This window comes from Ictalurus furcatus, chromosome 24, assembly GCF_023375685.1.
Source record: "Ictalurus furcatus strain D&B chromosome 24, Billie_1.0, whole genome shotgun sequence".
Classification (NCBI taxonomy): domain Eukaryota; kingdom Metazoa; phylum Chordata; class Actinopteri; order Siluriformes; family Ictaluridae; genus Ictalurus; species Ictalurus furcatus.
In genome coordinates, this window is record NC_071278.1 from 7,565,012 (window position 1) to 7,585,094 (window position 20,083).

The 20,083-nt window shown below is 37.9% G+C and overlaps 1 protein-coding gene across 5 annotated transcripts in view; it reads left to right on the top strand.

Annotated features, from left to right (window-relative positions):
• The window catches only part of nprl3 (NPR3-like, GATOR1 complex subunit), a 22,708-nt gene extending 2,781 nt beyond the window's left edge, over positions 1 to 19,927 (top strand). Inside the window, exons 3-14 of one of the 5 annotated variants that reach the window (XM_053612760.1) lie at positions 2,605 to 2,643; positions 3,471 to 3,603; positions 6,414 to 6,488; positions 9,065 to 9,233; positions 9,784 to 9,865; positions 10,019 to 10,156; positions 13,003 to 13,159; positions 16,057 to 16,163; positions 16,336 to 16,465; positions 17,224 to 17,413; positions 17,518 to 17,710; positions 19,536 to 19,927. In XM_053612760.1, coding sequence (XP_053468735.1) covers positions 2,605 to 2,643; positions 3,471 to 3,603; positions 6,414 to 6,488; positions 9,065 to 9,233; positions 9,784 to 9,865; positions 10,019 to 10,156; positions 13,003 to 13,159; positions 16,057 to 16,163; positions 16,336 to 16,465; positions 17,224 to 17,413; positions 17,518 to 17,710; positions 19,536 to 19,701 — 1,579 coding nt within the window. In that variant the 3' untranslated portion in view covers positions 19,702 to 19,927. The other 4 variants (XM_053612761.1, XM_053612762.1, XM_053612763.1 and 1 more) reach the window with 4 other exon arrangements.
• The last annotated feature ends 156 nt before the right edge of the window (positions 19,928 to 20,083 follow it).

The window sequence follows — 20,083 nt, forward strand, 5'->3', positions numbered from 1 at the left end:
TGTTCCAAGCTCTGCCAGCTATGCCACTCTGGCTCACGGCAGTCCCTGAAAGTTCAAAGAACCACACATCTGTAGGTTGGCTGTAATAAGACACAGGTGAGAATCATCACACACAACCTACTGGTTCAACCGGCCCCCTCTCCATCCACTGCTAATACTCACCCCAGCTGACACTTAACTGCACCAGCTGACTCAGGCCAGGGAGCTGTCCGGCCTGTAGCTGACTCTCAAAGAGTCCAGATACTGTACTTCCACCTGTCCAGTTGCATACTTCTTTGGGTTTACTGTGAGTCCCTCCTGTCTCAAGGATCTCATCGGATCATGTTGGAAATGCCGCTGCAAGTCATTACTATAAATGATTATACCATCTAAATAAGCAGCATAATACATTGCATAGTCCATTACAACCAATACAAAGAGATGCCCTTGTGCACTCTGTTCTAATGGTCCAACGAGATCCATGCCCAGCCATGGCATTATAATGAGCCGTGTGGAAAAGCATTTCCCAACGGCTCTTTGGGACCAACAATTGGGTCATTACTTCCTTAGTTCTGCATCACACGATATAACCTATCTTTGATAACTGAAAAATATGGGTGGGTTAGCACAACATTGGACTGAATTTGCTTTCCATTAATCACTCTCACTTGGTCAAACGTGTACCTCAGGGTCTCTTTGCGTGATTGCTCCCCACCATCTGTGTCTCTCTGAAGTGGAGCCTACTTTGACAGCGCTGTTCTGGAGGGCACGGGATGTTCCCCTTGTGGAGAGAGAGATGGAGTAAGGGGAGATGACAAGGGATTTTAAGGTGTCGCAGAGTCCTCCTTGTATCCTTGGTTTTGGCACAACTTTGTAGGGATGAGGAGGCAGCTGGAATTAAAACTTGACTTCTCAGCAGCTCTTTTCAGTGCACTTTCAAAAACGCAAAAAAAAAAAAAAGGGCCATGACTAGCTTGCAGCTTTCGCCTTGTTCAAGGTCAAGATCACACTCCGTGCATGGGTGTGCCACCAGCTATGCCTCTCTCTCTCTGGCTCATGGCAGTCCATGAAAGCACAAAAAAACACATAATAAGACGGGTGAGAATCATTCATTTTAAAAATATAAACTGTGTGCAAATCTGCATTCTCATTTTCTTCCCAATTTGGTCACCTGTCAATTATCACCCACTCGCCAATTTTGTTCCCTTGGCTCCTTGCCTGTGGAATTGACAAGATTCATACTCTTGATCTCCTGATGATAGAGCAAACACTTTTCCTGACAGATTTATAGCCTTTAGATTTAAATAATCAAACAGGGATGCAAACTTGTCACCTTTCTGGGAAATTCGCCGTTTTGGGTCCAAAATAAGTCATTATTGTGATTCGTCTAGATCTGATGAGTTTCTGAAAGGGGTGGGGGGGTCTGCAAGGACAGTCTTTGGACAGGGTCACGGTGACTGAAACCATGAGAATCATGCCTTCTGAGTTGTAAAAAAAACAAAACACCATCCTCCTGGCTTTATATGTGCAACACACCTGGGAAGAATGAACACCAGGGGCGTAACCTGGCCTGGGCATTGAGGCCTGTAGCCCCGAAGATTTTTTCTTTAGCCCTGAATAATTCTCCACTTGGAGTGGTCTGTCACTAAGTAGCTGAACGTCAGTAAAAGATGTCGGCAGTGATGTACTTTTACAACCCCAACGCTGTGTAAAATGTAAATATAAACAGAATGCAACGATTTGCAAATCTCATAAACCCGTATGTTGTTCACAATAGAACATAGAAAACATGGGGGGGGGGGGGGGTTAAGTGTATGTATTTAATTATTTGTGTCTTTGTTTGTTTGTATATTTATTTTAAGAATTCTATCTTTTATTTTTAGCATTTGCAAGCAAAGTTGTAGTCTTTTATGGTGAACTATCTCCAGCTAGCGTACATTGGAAATGGTTGTATCTGATTTCTTCATTAATTTGTCTCCAGCGTGTGCTTTTTAAAAATTATCAAATTACATAATGCTGCAATGTTGCTTGCTGCAAATTCATGTCTTGCTTAACTGAATTTTTATTACTCATCAGAAAACTGAGCTCAGTCACATTTCTTGCACAAAGCTGGGAAAGTGTAGTTTTCTGGAATCTAGCCAAATGTAATTAACAGACAAATAAGATAAGCCATGGTTTGTGTTTGGCAACATTTTCAAAATAGTTCAGTTTAAGATTAATAGAATAATGATTATGTATTCTAATTGCAAATTGGATGCAGAAATTTATGTAGGTTAGACACAATAGAAATAATTTTATTTAATCTTGAATGCTAGTTTATTTTTGTGTGTTTGCATTTAAATACATCTGATAAAATGAAAATGGGTTACTTTTTTTTTTTATAACATGCAACAGCTACTTTTAAATATTAGTTTTATTAGAGATGTACGATGATTGGCATAGGGAGACCAATAGTTTAAGCAGACTGAGAAGTGTCATTTTTATGTATCTGTATAAACTCAAGTCACTCCTGACTAATTTATTTTTAACATTCTTGTTTGGTGAATTTGTGAACTTGTTTGCTGCCATTTTCTTTTCTTTTTTTTCCCCATGTATTTCTCTTTTATGGCCATATTCCCATTTCAGAGAGCAAACTCCATTAACTGATGAACAGTTGGTAGCAGGGTAAGATGAAATCATTTTAAACCACATTTCCTTTTCCCCCTAGAACACCCCAGATTTATTAATTTTATCTTTTCTCTCTAGTGCCATTTTACCATTTAGGTACACAATTGAATGTCTGAGTGTGGGTGTCATGAAGCTCATTCAAACCTAATTCAGAAATCATGGGGTATAATTATGGTTGAAATTAACCAATTTACATTTCACAAGGTCAATTATACATTTAATTTTTAACTGCTTGATTTAATATCAATAAAATAGTTTGAAATAATTTGCCTTAATGATCAATTTAGGTTCATTAATTTAAGGTGATGAATATTTTAACTGCAATCATGAAGAAGTCCTTTAAGTAAGGAAAGAATAATGCTCACAATCCATGCACATCTCCAACAAATAACAGCGTTTGTTTCTGGTCATTCTTTCTGGCAAAATAATTTCACTACTGATTGAGGTTAAAGGTCTTTGTAGGACCACTGACTTTTTGCACCACTGGGCCTTTCTGGGGTTTGAATCACTTCTTTAATGAATGTCTTTTAATAGATAAAGCATGAGCAGAGAAAACATCTATCATCTCTGGCAGAGACTGTCTTCTGAATAGTGTTTCTTCTCTTGTTATGAAAACAGTTATTCCTAGCCTAATTCATTTGATTTTAATGTCCTTCCTCTATATGTTCCCCTGTAAGGGGAACTTCATATGCCTAATTGATAAACAGTTTAGCCAATCAGATTGTATTTGTTGAAGGGGAACTGAATGTTAAGATCCCCTCCTGTTCTGAGTTTTGGTTTGCTGATTGCTCATTGATTGATTCTGCCTTTTTTTCTCTTTAAAGTTTCTCCGATATCATTCTTGCGACCATCTTGGCCACCAAGTCAGATATGTGCGGCAAAAAGTTTGAACTGAAGATTGATAATGTTCGCTTTGTGGGACATCCTACCCTCCTGCAGCCACCACACACCATTCAGGTTAGACACCACCGAATTGAATTACACCAAAAATTTCACTGAAATAAAATCAACCTAGATCACAGTATCAGCTTAACTTAGTCTTGAGGGTTGGGCCTTGTGGCAAATAGGAGAAAAATTGGCAAGATGGCTTTTTGGCTTAAGAGCTCCACCTATTGTTCGAGGTGGTTACAGTTAATTCTGCCTGTTACTAAAGCCAGTTTGTTTAATATAATATAAATACAGTGGTATAGTAGCTTGTAAATATATAATGCATTATACTAATTATTCAGATTATGTCAAATGTGTTTTTATGCATGTGTATTAACAATAGATAATTTTATATTTATATACAGTCCCCTCTGAAAGTATTGGAACAGCAAGGCCAATTCTATTGTTTTTGTTATACATTGAAGACATTTACGTTTGAGCTCAAAAGATGAATATGAGACGATAGATCAGAATTACAGTTTTTACTTCTTGATATTGACATCTAGATGTGTGAAACAACTTAAACATTTGTTTGAACCCACCCATTTTGTTTCAAGTGATCAACAATACTGGAACATGTGGCTGACATTTTGTTTCTTGCTGCCCAGATGTGCCCTGTTAAATTGATTGTCTACTGAATGTCTACTCTTGGTTTTAGCCTTCAGTTATACCTGTGAAGACTGCATTTGTTGTTAAAAAGTATAAACCAACATGAAGGCCAGCGAGTTGTCTATAGGAGAAAAGCAAGCATTTTGAAGCTGAGAAAAAAGTGAAAATCAATCAGAGGCATTGCATAAACATTGGGCATAGCCAATACAACAATTTAGAATCTTTTTTTTTTTTGGGGGGGGGGGGGGGCGCTACAACGACTAACAACCAGACATGGAACAGGTCAGCCAAGGAAAACAACAACAGTTGATAACAGAAACATTGTGAGAGCTGTGAATAAAAGCCCCAATTCAACAGTTGGTGTCATCACCAACAACCTCCACAGGGTAGGTATCACAATCCACCGTTCAGAGAAGACTTTGAGAGTAGAAATATAGAGGCCATTCCACAAGATGCAAACCACTTAGCAGCAGTAAGAATCGGAAAGACAGATTGGAATTCACAAAGAAACACAGAGATGAGCCACAAAAGCTGTGGAACCAAGATTGACCTCTACCAAAGTGATGGAAAGGCAAAGTGTGGAGAAAGAAAGGATCTCCTCATGATCCAAAACATACATGCTCATCTGTCAAGCATGGTGGAGGTTGTGTCATGGCTGCTTCTAGAACACACTCATTAATCTTTATTGATGTAACTCATAATTGTATCTGTCTGCATCGCATCTAATCTAATTGGGAGGAACTTCATCATGCGGCAAGACAAGGACCCAAAACACACTGCCAACTCAACAAAGGACTTTATCAGGGGTCAATCACCAGACCTTAACCCAGCTGAGCAGCATCTCACCTCCTGAAGAGGAGACTGAATGGAGAAACCCACCAAAATAAACAAATGAAAGAAGCTGCAGTAGAAGTCGGGAAAAGCAACACAAAAGAAAAATACAACGGTTTGGTGAAGTCAGTGGGTTACCAGCTTGATGCAGTTATTGCAATCAAGGGATATGCAACCAAATATTAGGTGTTATTTACTTTGACTATCTGTTCCATTACTTTTGCTCACCTAAAAATTGGGTGGTCTGCCACCAAAGGTGCCATGTTTTGTTGTTTTGTTTTTTTTTTACTTTTATATTTATATACTTGAAGAATGATAGTTGTTGTTATGCCAATTTGTTATTTTAAAAAGTAAACAAAGTGGTTGTGATCAACACAGTCAATATTTTTGACCTACACTGATCATCCATAACATTAAAACCACCTTCCTAATATTGCGTAGGTCCCCTATGTTCCTCAAACCATTCCTGAACAATTTTTTGCGGTGTGACGGGACGCATTATCCTGCTGAACGAGGCCACTGCCATTAGGGAATACCATAGCCATGGCCGTCCACATGATGTTAAAACATTATTCATCAGACCAGGCCATGTTTTTCCACTGCTCCATGGTCCAGCTCTGATGCTTTTGGTGGTGGACAGGGGTTGGCATGGGCACTCTGACCGGTCTGCAGCTACACAGCTGCATACACCGCAAACTGTGCTGCACTGTGTGTTTTCACTCATAGCCATTAATAACCTTTTCAGCAATTTGTGCTACAGAAACTCTTCTGTGGGATCAGACCACACAGGCTAGCCTTCACTCCCCACGCACATCAATGAGCCTTGGGTGCCCATGACCCTGTTGTTCTTCCTTCAATCACTTTTGGTAAATACTAACCACTGCAGACCGGGAACAATCCACAAGACCTGCCGTTTTGGAGATGCTCTGAGCCAGTCGTCTAGAAATCACAATTTGGCCCTAGTCAGAGTCCCTCAGATCCTTGCACTTCGCCATTTTTTCTGGTTCCAACACATCAACTTTGAGAACTGACTGTTCACTTGCTGCATAATATATCCCACCCCTTGACAGCTGCCATTGTAACGAGATAATTGATGCTTCACTTCACCTGTTAGTGGTTTTAATGTTGTATATGGACAATGTTCTGTAAGCCACCAGCTAAAGGGTAGAAGAAAGGCTTGAAACAGACAGAAATAATGCATCCCACTGCACTAGTCAGCAATATAATTACTATGCTTGATGGATCTCCCTATGCATTTTGGGTGTGAGACTCGTTTTGTAAAAGTCTTTATTTATTTTGTCATGAAACGTTAATTAACGGATTATATATTTAACAGCGGTCTGTTTATTGCACTATTTATTGCAAAATGAAAAATAATTTGTTGTCTTTTTTTTTTGTAGGTTTCCAAAACAGATCCTTCACCAAAAAGAGAAATGCCGACCATGATCTTGTTTAGTGTTGTGTTTGCATTAAGGGTAAGAAAATGCTGACTTATGGCAAGCTTTTTTTTTTAAATTTTTATCATGTATTAGAAGATGGAGTGAATCAGCTGTTTGTAATTAAGCTGAAAGCAGGAGTTTGCTTTCCTAGTAAGGGAGTGGGCTCTGATAAGCCCCTGGCAACCTGTCTATCAGAACTACTATTTTCGTCACACTGCCCTGCCCTCACACAGCTCCTTGTGCCACTTTGACTCAGCACAACACAGTGCTTAGTCAACTCTCACAACTGTTCATATCTGACACCTTCATGCCTAGCCACCCTCCCTCAAACCTCACCCGACGGCCAACCGTGACTCAGCAAAAACACCCCATGCCTGCTTAATTAAATTGTGTTTAAGGTTTTATGTTGGGAACAAAATGTCCACAAATAGTTTTTACGAAATATACGATGTGGAACCCTTTAAGAAAGCTAGAACAAATAAACAAATAATCCTTGAGAAATCCCTTTATCCTCCTCTATTCAGGGACATATTTCACATCTCCGATATTGTGACACATACTAATAAATATATTAAAAATATAGGGGTTGAAGTAGTCCTCCTTGTGTAGTTATAATTTAGCATTTAATACATTGCTTTTACTGTATACAATAGATCCAGGTAACAATTTTGACCTTTTAGATGAGTGTATGAAAATATTGCATACATATTAATTGTATGCAAAATTTTCCATCAAGCTGCTTTACTCTGCTGATGTTTTATAAGGCAGCCGGATAATCATTTTATTGGTGTATTTATTGTGCAATTTACAATTATACAGTATATACAGTATATATTAATAGCTAATACTATTAAATAATATTGTAATAACTTAATGACTTGTGAGGTTGGAACAGTGTTATGTAGAGCATACTCTGTTTTTAAGCTGATAGATACAAGCAATTTATTTAAAATAGGGTGAAAAAACGTGTGGTTAAAACAAACTAACAAAGCAAATTTGGTCAGTTCATAACCTTACACATAATAATTCAAATGTTCCACTCTAACAGTAGGAGAAACTACATATATTTGTGGTAACAACAACATTCTCTTTAGAACTGCTTTAAAACTATATAATAAAAATTAATAATGATAATAGTATTTTCTATCAAACCTAAATGTGCGATATTTATTGGCCAGAGGAATAAGGGTAAGTCCACCCCACATCACCAGATAAAAAAAAAAAAAAAAAAACCTTCTGACTGACCATCTCATATTTGCATCATCATTTCTTAAAATAATGTCACTATCCCCAATACATAGTGTGCAAAATTTCAGGATTATATCTGCATTAGTTTTGGGCATTTAGAGGTTTTAAAAAGGGGACATGGGCCTAATTTTACTGTAAAAACAAGTGCTACAGAAAAAGGTTCCTTAAGTCATTTCTTTTGAACTATTCATGCTAGATGCATGATATTTTCAGGGGTTGTTGTCTACTGTAAGACATCTAAACTAGAATGCCCACAATTGCAAATTTGTTAATTAATTCATTCAATAAAGTCTGGCCATTTTGGCCCTCTATATCTCCACACTAAAACACATCAGATCTTTCAAATTTTCATATCTGTTACTCATGTTATAGTTCTTTTTATTGGCAGCTAGGTGCATGTCTGAAAGAACGAACATTTTCTGATTTATAACTTAAAAAAAAAAATAAATAAGATTATCTTGTGCCTATATTTCAAATGCATATTGCCCCTGTATGACAAGGTCTACCATAAAAAGTATTATTTTTATGAGAGAGATTTCCCATTTAGTCTAAAAAAACAAAAAACAAAAAAAACCTGTGAATCTACATTCTGCATTCATTCATAATGTTTTTAATTACTATCATTTAAAAGAACAAATGTGGGAATGGTGACTTTACTTCCAGAATGTATGAAGCAAATATTATAATGGTTAGTCAGGGGGCCTCTGGTGATCTCATGTAGATTTACCCATAATTTAAATAAATGGACGTTTTAATTTTCCTTTGCCCTCAGTTTTAACAATGTCGTCTTTTCCATGGGGTATAAATATGACATTCTGCACATATGAAGTCCCTTTTTCCTCTGTTACCATGGGAAAAAACAAAGAACTCCAGGGACTGGACCTATGAAAACACTCACCCACACACGACTACAGTTGGTATCATGTGTTGTGGACAGATGAGACCAAAATCTAAACTTTGTGATCATAGATACTATCAGCATGTTTGATGACAAAAGGAACTGCATACAAGAAAATGTACCTGATACCCCACTGTCAAATGTGGAGGTGGTTCAATGATGCTTTGAGGCTGTTTAATGGTTGGTGGTTCAGGGTTTTCTTTTGAAGATGGAATCATGAATTCTGCTAAGTACCAGGATATTTCAGCCAGAAACCTGCTAATGTATGCAGATGAGGGCAGATAGCGATATAGAGTGACTCACACTGTATGTATAAATTTTCATGAAGGCTGCCAATAATTCTGGAGGACAGTGTCCATCTTTAACCAGAGCTGTTCCCTTGAATTCTCTTAGCTTTTACAGATTTGTATTTTTTTCTGTGTACTTCTCTCACACTTGCGCTTTGTCTCTCTGCCGCCCACTGCAGGCTAATGCAGACCCATCGGTGATCAGTTGCATACACAACCTGTCGAGGCGCATCGCCATTGCCCTGCAGCATGAGGAGCGACGCTGCCAGTACCTCACCAGGGAGGCCAAACTCATGCTGGCTGTGCAAGATGAGCTCACCACCATGACTGAGAGTGAGGCCTTTCAGCGTATGCAGCACACAACTCAAACTTTCTGTCATTCTCTTTTCCTGCTTTTTACCTACCTGTTATTAGTCATTGTTTGTGCTATGCATTATGACATTAGTGTTTGCCCTACTGTCCAGACATCACAAGTTTGACTCCCGGCAATGCCACAGCCACTTGTGGCCAAGAGTCCAAGAGAACAAAATTGGCCATTCTCTCTGCATGAAAAGGGCATACTTTTCTCCCCTAACGATTATGGCAACACTAGTCAATCATGAGCCTCTTTGAGCTCATGCATGTGGAAATGGAACAGATAGCGCTTTCCTCCAAGTGTGTTACGCTGCCCTGTGATGCAGCATGAGCAGTAGTTCAAAAAGATGCGGTTGGCACCTTCACATGTCTCAGAGGAAGCACATGATAGCCTTCATCCTCCTGAATTGGTAGCTGTCTTATGATAGGGGAGACTTCACTGGTAGGTAGGTGGCCAAAGACTAAATTAGGGAGAAAATCGGGGGGAAATAAAAAAAAAAAAGTTTTTATTTAATATCAGCTGAGCCCTTCTTTATGATTACAGCGGATGGCATTCTGCAGTCTCCCTTTCGACACATTCTTCCCAAGTGTAAACTGGCAAGAGACCTAAAGGAAGCCTATGACAGGTAGGAATTTATCCAGTACTTTTCCTTTCCTACACACTGAAGAAAATGTTTTTTCACCTACATTAGTTTTATGTTAATGTAACAGCTCACAGCGCATAATTATTACAGCTTAAAGATATTTGTGAAAGCAGTTTCTTGTGTGCTTCACCCCAGCCTCTGTACAAATGGAGTGGTGCGACTTCACATCAACAACTGGCTGGAGGTCAGCTTCTGCCTGCCCCACAAGATCCATCGTGTTGGAGGGAACCACATTCCCCCAGATGCCTTGGAACGCAGCCTTAAGGCCATTCGGTAGGACTGTATCTTCTAATGTGTAGAGACAGTGTGGTCAAAGTGGGGCAGAATGCACCCCTAGTGGTAAGAGACAGTCTCTACATGATGAGCATCCTAACTTGCTCAGTTCACTATGTAGCAATGAATGTTGCATTGATGCAGGCCTTTTTGTACATCTCTCTCTTTCTCTCACACACACACATATAGTCTCAGTTATTAGCAATATAGTCATTTGAAAGAATAAGTGCACACCATGGAAATCTTTGAAACAATGCCTATTAATAAAGTTGATGTATTTGAACAAAACCACTTGGAAAATTACCTGTCCTGAAAAGCTTTCTTTGGTCTGCGCCAAACATGTCTGCTGCTACTTTGATTCTTCTGACCAGAGCACATTATTACAAAAGGCCTGGTCTTTGCCTATATGCTCATTGGCAAACTGTAGTCTTGCAAAAGCCTTTTCCTGGCACATCTCCCATGCAGGTCAAATTTGTGCAATCTCTTTCTGATTGTAGAAGCATGCACTTTGACACCAACTGTTGCAAGACTTACTAGCAGATCCTGTAATTAAATTCTGGGGTTCCTCGAGACTTCTTTGTGCATCAGACGGTCTGATCTTGGGCTGAATTTGCTGGGACGGCCAGTTCAGGACAAATTGGCAGTCGTTTGAAATCTGTGCCATTTGTAGATGATTTTCCTTACAGTGGAATGATGTATTTCAAATCATTTGGAGATCTTTTTAAATCCCTTGCCAGACTCATAGACATCCACAACCTTTTTACTAAATGCCTTACAGAACTCTTTAGATCTTGGCATGATGACACCACACACCTAAATAGCAAAGGGAACACTAGATATGAGAGGAGTATAAATAAGACCAGTTCCTCCGTCGAAATAATAATAACTCTCAGTATACTTGAAATAATAATACAGTATACTCGAAATAATAATACAGTATATTATTTCTAATAATACTCACAGTATATTATTTCTAATAATACACTATATTAGAAATAATAATACTCACAGTATATTATTTCTAATAATACACTATATTAGAAATAATAATACTCACAGTATACTCGAAATAATAATACTCACAGTATATTAGAAATAATAATACTCACGGTATACTCGAAATAATAATACTCACAGTATATTAGAAATAATAATACTCACAGTATACAGGAAATAATAATACTCACAGTATACTCGAAATAATAATACTCACAGTATATTAGAAATAATAATACTCACAGTATACTTGAAATAATAGCAGTTACCAGTTTGGCAGGCCGTGTATTTCTTAAGTTCCCTAGATATTAATTAAAATAATTTTTTGTGCATTTATCAACCTGATAAAAAAAATTCTGGTATTTTTATTAAATGAATATTTGAATCAGTATTTATTATTTAATAAATAGATCACTTTAGCCATTAGTGACACAGCACGTCTCTGTCTTGTGTTAATTCCAGATCTTCCCTCTAATGAAACTGCATTAACGCAGGTGATACAGTACAACACATAGGTTAAGAGATAGTTAGTGTTGGATGCATACTATAATGTTAGTGTAAGTCAGCTTATAATGAATGAGTTAAACAGTGAATAATGAGTGAATTGGCGTCATAGCACGTTTTAGAACCTGATCATTGGTCTCATACTGCCATCTAGTGGTCACGATTTCTGCAAATAGAAGAAATTTGTTTTTGGGAAAGGGTGCGAAAACTTTTTGCAGGCAGGGACCCAGTTAAAACTGTGAAACATTTACCACAGACACCTCAGTGGTAAACATAATTCAACTGTTTAAATATTAAGCTACTTGTTTAAATTTGCAAAATAATATTCTTGCTATTCATTGAACCCTGTTATATTTTATATAGGACGACCAGTCTTGGACAAATTGGCAGTCGTTTGAAATCTGCACCATTTGTAGATGATTTTCCTTACAGTGGAATGATGTATTTCAAATCATTTGGAGATCTTTTTAAATCCCTTGCCAGACTCATAGGCATCCACAACCTTTTTACTAAACATCTTCCAGAACTCTTTAGATCTTGGCATGATGACACCACACACCTCAATAGCAAAGGGAACACCAGACAATAGATATGAGAGGAGTACAAATAAGACAGGTTCCACCTGCACTCCCTAAGCAGGTTCTAATCACTGGCACTCAGTCTTGAACAGCTGATTCTAATTTTATGGATTTGAAGGTGTAATACATACAGGAGTGTACTTACTTTTTCCATGTGACTGATCTGTTTTTTGTTCATTTAAATTGTGAAAATTACTACAAAATGTCAATTTTATGTGTCATTTGATAGCGTGTCACCTTTATTAATAGGCACCGTTTCAAAGAGGATCAAATGTTTGCTTGTCCCAAAAAAATTTATTTTTCACATGACTGTAAATGTTTATTATTACAATAGCGATACAGCACACTGTTCTGTGATTGCCCCCCCCCCCCACCAATGTCAGTGGAAATAAGAAATTAAAATAAGAAATTCAGTGATTTCTTTTTCATATTTACATATTAATATTTCATATTTACACATTTTCATATTTATGTGTCTTGTTTTCATATTTATTAACTTTGTTATTCTTTAGTTAAAATAAGAGTACATGATTTTGGGAATATCCTCTTAGAAAAGAATGTTGACTATGACAAATATACATCCAAATGAACACTGAGATGGTCATAGTACATAAAGAATATTTTTAAAAATGCAATTACATTACAGTCTCTGTGTTTGGATATGAAAGCCTTATGGAAACCTTAAGAAACTTGCAATTAAACTACACGTGTTTACATTTTATGTAGTGACAGTATTTCTGGAGTTGACTGTATATATTATCCCTGTAGGCCGTACCATGCCCTGCTGCTGCTGGACAGTGAGAAAGCCCTGCTGGATCAACTCCCACTCGATTGTTCTCCTGCTCTGTTGCGTCTCATAAAGATCTGTTCAGCTATGAAGAACTTGCAGCAGCTGGCACAAGATGCTGACCTGGCTCTCCTGCAGGTGAAAAAGTACCTTATAGTATACTCGAAATAATAATACACACGGTATACTCGAAATAATAATACTCACGGTATACTCGAAATAATAATACTCACAGTATATTAGAAATAATAATACTCACAGTATATTAGAAATAATAATACTCACAGTATACTCGAAATAATACTCACAGTATATTAGAAATAATAATACTCACAGTATACTCAAAATAATAATACTCACAGTATATTAGAAATAATAATACTCACAGAATATTAGAAATAATAATACTCACAGTATACTCGAAATAATAATACTCACAGTATACTTGAAATAATAATACTCACAGAATATTAGAAATAATAATACTCACAGTATAGTCGAAATAATAATACTCACAGTATAGTCGAAATAATAATACTCACAGTATATTAGAAATAATAATACTCACCGTATACTCAAAATAATAATACTCACAGTATATTAGAAATAATAATACTCACAGTATACTCGAAATAATAATACTCACAGTATACTCGAAATAATAGCAGTTACCAGTTTGGCAGGCCGTGTATTTCTTAAGTTCCCTAGATATTAATTAAAAAAATTTAATTAGAATTTTTTGTGCATTTATCAACCTGATAAAAAAAATTCTGGTATTTTTATTAAATGAATGTTTGAATCAGTATTTATTATTTAATAAATAGATCACTTTAGTGTTGGCTCAAATTTAGCCTATTACCCAAAAACACTTAAAATTCAACATAGAAGCCAATACTCACATCTACCTCTGAGCCCAGTTGGAGATAGAAAAAAATACACCAGCCGTGAGTGAGAAGAAGCAAGGGTCCAGCTTTATTGTTCCATTCCACCACACGAGATCCACACCGATGAGAATTCTCAGAAGTGATCCCACTACCCTGAGCTTAAGCTCCAGTATTTATACTGTACTTACACAGTAAATAACCCATATGTTTCAAGAAGACTACGATCTCACTACCAATAGGGTTAAAAAAGAGCTCATCTACCTTACTCTTATGTTCCAGAAAAGGGCTATTCCACTTACACATAGAATCAAAACCAGGGGTTTCAATTTACACATAAAATCAGAACCCAGGGATTTCTAATAACCCAGAAAGTCAAAACCAGAGAGTTTCAGTTACCCAGAGAACAAAAACCAGAGATTTTCAGTTACCCAGAGAATCAAAACCAGAGAATTTCAGTTACCCAGAGAATCGAAACCAGAGAATTTGAATTACCCGTAAAATAGAAAGTGGACAAGACTAAACAATCTAGAGTGACCTTGGTCTTACTGTTATCTCGCGGGGGGGGGCAGCTTGACTCAGCCACCCTTATAAATGGCTCCTCGTGGTTCTTTCTTAAAATTAAGGCCTTCCTTGCGAGACAAGAACCTTCACCATTTGAGTCATGAGTAAGTTTACATTTTCCTGTATTTCTAGTTTATAATTTATTTTCATATTTGCTCTATATTTCTTATTTTATATATATATTTATACTACTTGAAAAGCGGTTTACTGTACTTCCGACTTCTTAATATCATTACAGTTCTACTGTCCTGCATATCCTACTATTCTGTTTTTTTATAGAGAGTTTCTCTATTACTATAAGATATTATAATATCTTATTACTCCTTTTTCATTATTCTTATAAAGTTATTCATGTGTATGAGAAAGAGAGTGTGTGTGTGTATGTTGTGTCTACTTGCCCGCCCTTGACTGTACGAGCGTGTGTGTGTGTGTGTGTGTGTGTATTAGCACTCCTCAGCTCAGCTCGTATACCTCTTTTTGACTTTTTTGACTACTACTGCTCTTAAAGATCTTTAAAGTGTAATTCCAATTTGTCAATGTCCGCCTAATCCCGCTTCTATGTGTCTAGGTGCCCGTCGTCAGTCCTTCCTCACCCCTTTGCTGGATGCTAGGTCTCCCTTATGTTTATTTTATGACATTTTTTATCCACAACATTAGCCGTTAGTGACACAGCACGCCTCTGTCTTGTGTTAATTCCAGATCTTCCCTCTAATGAAACTGCATTAACGCAGGTGATACAGTACAACACATAGGTTAAGAGATAGTTAGTGTTGGATGCATACTATAATGTTAGTGTAAGTCAGCTTATAATGAATGAGTTAAACAGTGAATAATGAGTGAATTGACGTCATAGCACGTTTTAGAACCTGATCATTGGTCTCATACTGCCATCTAGTGGTCACGATTCCTGCAAATAGAAGAAATTTGTTTTTGGGAAAGGGTGCGAAAACTTTTTGCAGGCAGGGACCCAATTAAAACTGTGAAACATTTACCACAGACACCTCAGTGGTAAACATAATTCAACTGTTTAAATATTAAGCTACTTGTTTAAATTTGCAAAATAATATTCTTGCTATTCATTGAACCCTGTTATATTTTATATAGCTTTTTATTCCTGCAATTTCAACTGGCAGAAGACATATTTATACAAAACTTTGGTAATTGTAGGTTGTGATTTCACCACTGTAATAAATAAATAAATAAATAAATAAGCAAATAAAAGAACAGTCCCTGCCTATGCTTCACAGACCCCTGTGAGCACCCAGACCTCACTTTGATAGCCAGTGCTTTAGGATATACTGATTTAAATTTTTGCTTGGCAGATCTAATGACTGCATTTTTGTTGTGTTTCTTTCAACAAAAAATGGCTTTTTTTTTGTTAGGTTTTTAAGAAAATGATTTTTGCGCTTTGTATCCTGCATCAGTGGATGAAACTCTACTTCATTTGTGCAGCACTGTGAGAAAACTCAGTTGCAGAATATTCTTCTCACGTGTGATTCGGCTTACTATATTATTTTTTCCATCAGTACAAGTTTTTATGTTTGTGTAGGCTTGCATAAGCTCTTCCTTGGTTCTCTGTTGCCTTCACAGGTCTTTCAGATAGCTGCTCAGTTGGTATACTGGGGTAAAGCCATCATTGTGTATCCACTCTGCGAGAACAACGTATACATGCTGTCTCCACACGCCAACATATTTTTGTGAGTGTCACTTGCCTCAGCCTTTTTCGACCCTCTTTAAGACTTGTAATTGTACCCTGCAGAAATGATTTGGTATTATAGGATAAAATGCTTTGACTGCTATGAGGCTTACTTTCCCCCAACTCACTTGTGAGTGCTATATCTATATGGGTGAAGTCATGTCTCATTCTAGGTACTCTCCACTGGCAAAGCAGTTTTCCCAGCAGTTTCCTGGTTATGACCTGCCGTCCATGCTAGCCAAGTTCTCTCTACCTGTATCTCTGTCTGAGTTCAGGAACCCACTGGACGCCTCTGTACATGAGGTTAGTATTGTACGAGTCATTATGGCTGAGATAAAGCTTCTCTCTCAGTTCTTCTTAAGATTACTATTTTATCATGTCCAACAACAAAGATCAGACATACACAACAGGCTGAGATAGCTCGCACAGCAATGCAGTTTAGATGGTAATAATAGAACACAAAGTATTTTGAAAATGTTGCACGTGATATCACAACCAGAACAAGTTCTAAGAGCATCTGGCATAAAACTTGCATAACTTAGTAGCTGTGGCCATACGCTGCTGTGACACCCTGGTGAGTATGGACTAAAATGAGGACGTGGGAGGCAGGCTTTGGAGAGTGTGACGTTTTTCTTTTCTTTCCTTTTTTTTTTCTTTTTCTTTTTTTTTTCATTGTAATGCTTTTAGCACTTTATTCACTAACTCAAAGTAAAATCAAAAACACAAGCACACATGGTTCTGCTTTACTGGAGCTTCGCAGGGGTTCCCCTACAGTGCAAGACACCTTTAAATAGACCAACATTAATCACACACAGGTGTATGCTCATTCATGGAATTACTCACTCCTCCTTACCCACGCAGACTCCACCCTCCATTCACAAACGTTGCTCGAGCACAGCTGTGCCACCCGTCCAGGTCAAGGGACTTTAATCTTGTTCCTTATCTATACATGCTGAGAGTAAATGGAAGATTGTGGTGCTCTGTGAACACAGCTGTTTATACTTGGTAATATTAGCTTTGGATGAGGTACCTTGTGTTGAAGTGTGCGTCTCTTGGCACAGGCACAATTGATCCAGATGGTGGTGTGGATGTTGCAGAGGCGGCTGCTGATCCAGCTTCACACCTATGCGTGCCTGCTTGTGCCACCCAGTGAGGAACAGCCATACCCACTGGAGGACGAGGTGCCGATGGTGAACCGTGTGGCTGGACGCAGCATCAGCACTCCTACCACCCTCAGTTTCGGCTCCCCAAGTAACGTCGCATTGTTTCAGCCTCAGTTCATTTAGTATAATCAGTGTAACTCTCACCATTTCCAAGAAGCCTAACCAATCCTGTGCCTCCTTCTCTGTCACTAGCCAGCAGCGATGACATGACACTGACAAGCCCTAGCATGGACAACTCCAGTGCTGAGCTGCTGCCAGGGGGAGACTCTCCACTCAATAAGAGAATGACTGAGACCTTATTGGCTAGTCTGACCGAACACGAGCGCCATGCCATCCTTAGCGTGCCTGCTGCACAAAATCCTGATGACCTGCGCATGTTTGCTAGGTAACATGAAGAGTGTTATAATAATGTTTTCTTTCTATTTTGAATTCAGAATCTCAGGGTGCTTTAGATAAAAGAAAAAAAGGACTTAAGATTAAGCATGTTCAAGAATCAGTGTACAATCACTAATGAACTGGGTATAAAGTCCATGAGAACAAATCATGAAAAGTACATTTAACAAACTTTACCAAGGTTTGTCCTGTGTAAATTCATGAAGTTGTAAGTCCAAGGTGGAAATCATTATGAGGGCTTTGCTCAGCAACTGGAAATATATCTGAATATTATACACTAACGTTCAAAAGTTTGGAATCACTCAGAAAAAAAAAGTTTGTATTTTCCATGAAAAAATTAATCCAGTAAGTTGCGAAATGAATATTAAATGTCTTCAAAGCAAAATTAGAGATAAGGATTTCTGCTTGAAATAACAATTGAGTGCTTCAAACTTTCAGCAAAGAATCCTCCATTACAGACCTTTGGCATTCTCGCTGTCAGTTTGTTGAAGCAGTCTGCATCAATTTCACTACATGCTTTCTGAAGCACCTCCTACAAGTTGGATTGGCTCGATGGGCATTTTTGTTTTTCATACCATCTGTTCAGCTGCTCCCAAAACAGCTCAATATTATTATATAGATCCGATGATTGTGCGGGCCAGTCCGTTACAGACCGAATTCCAGCTGACTGCTTCTTCTCTATATAGGTCTTGCATGAATTGGGTCAATGTCGTGTTGTAGGATGAAATTGGCTCCAATCAAGCGCTACTTTCCACAGGAGTTGGAAAGTAAAATGGAGGGATAACCTTCCTTGTTCAAAATTCCTTTCACTCTGTACAACTTTTCCACTTTACCAGTACCAAAGCACCCCCGACGCATTTCTTCCACCATTGTTGGTGGCATCAGGCTTAGATTTGTCCTTCCATAGCACTGTTTTCCAGTCATCCTCTCCCCAATGTCTGAAAATATTCATGCAGAGATCTTTTGTTTATTGTGCAGTCCCAGATTGTCTTTTTTTTTTGGGACTGGTGTTTTGTGGGTAATATTTAATAAAGCAGTTAGCTGAGGACTTGTGAGGTGTGTGTTTCTCAAACTAGAGACTCTGATGTATTTATCCTCCTGCACAGTTGTGCACTGGGGCCTTCCACTTCTTTGTCTAGTCTGGTTTGAGCCGGCTTGTGCTGTACTGTGAAGGGAGTAGTTATTAGATATCTTCTAATTTCTTGGCAGATTCTCGCATGCAATAGCTTTCATTTCTCAAAACAGCAATTGACGAGCTGAAGAAAGCTCTTTCTTTCTGGCCGTTTCGAGACCATAATCAAACACAAATGCTAATGCTCCAGATACTCAAGTAGCCCAAAGAAGGCCAGTTTATTGCATCTTTAAATGGCACAATGTTTTTCAAGAATTGCACAAGGGGTTGCTTAATGTTGGATTAGCCTTTTAACATAACTTTTTTTTTTTTTTTGGCTAACACAGTATGCCCTTGGAACACAGGATGGTGGTTGAAAATGGGCCTTTGTATGTCCCTGTAGATATTCCATTAAAAATCAGCTGTTTCCAAGGTATTGTAATAATTTCCAGGTTCCAGGATAATAGTGAATATTAACAATGTCTAGCCTGTATTTCTGATCAGTGAAAAATTTATTTTCTTTCAAAAACAGGGCAATTTCTGAGTGATGCCAAAAGTTTGAATGGTGGTATACATTTGGAAATACTTAAATTAATATTTCTCACCAAAAAATCTCCTGGCAAACAGAAGCTTGCATTATGTCTCCTGTGAGCTTTTGTCATTTGTTTGCTTTCCAGCAAAAATGATTGATTAATATCTCCCACAGGTTGCTGCACTACTTTAGAGGGCATTACCACCTGGAGGAGATCATGTACAATGAGAACATGCGTCGCTCCCAGCTAAAGACTCTCTTTGACAAGTTCCGCAGCGTTTTAGTGGTTACCAACCACGAGGACCCCATCATCTCGCTGTTCCAAACACCACCCGAGTAGCACAGGCCAAGCACCTCATCCACCTTCCCGAACCAAAATTTACATTGAACTCATTTATTATTAACTGTATTCTGTGCATGCTGGCAGTACTACTGACCATTTTAGTGCTTTAAATGAGATCAACACACCGTTAACATGACGAAAATGAAGGAATTCAGTTCACAAGACATGCCTAATATACTTTATGTATCTTTTATGATATAAAACATATTTTGCCTTTGTCTCAGACCATGTGGTTTTGTAAGGATGAAAAATAGTTTATTATTTGCGAGTCCTACTGTATTGGGTGCCATTGGACAACTGTAAAAGGAATAGTTTGTTTTCTTTCCTACAATGGGATAAGGGGTAATCCCTGATGTGATACATCATACTGTCATACAAA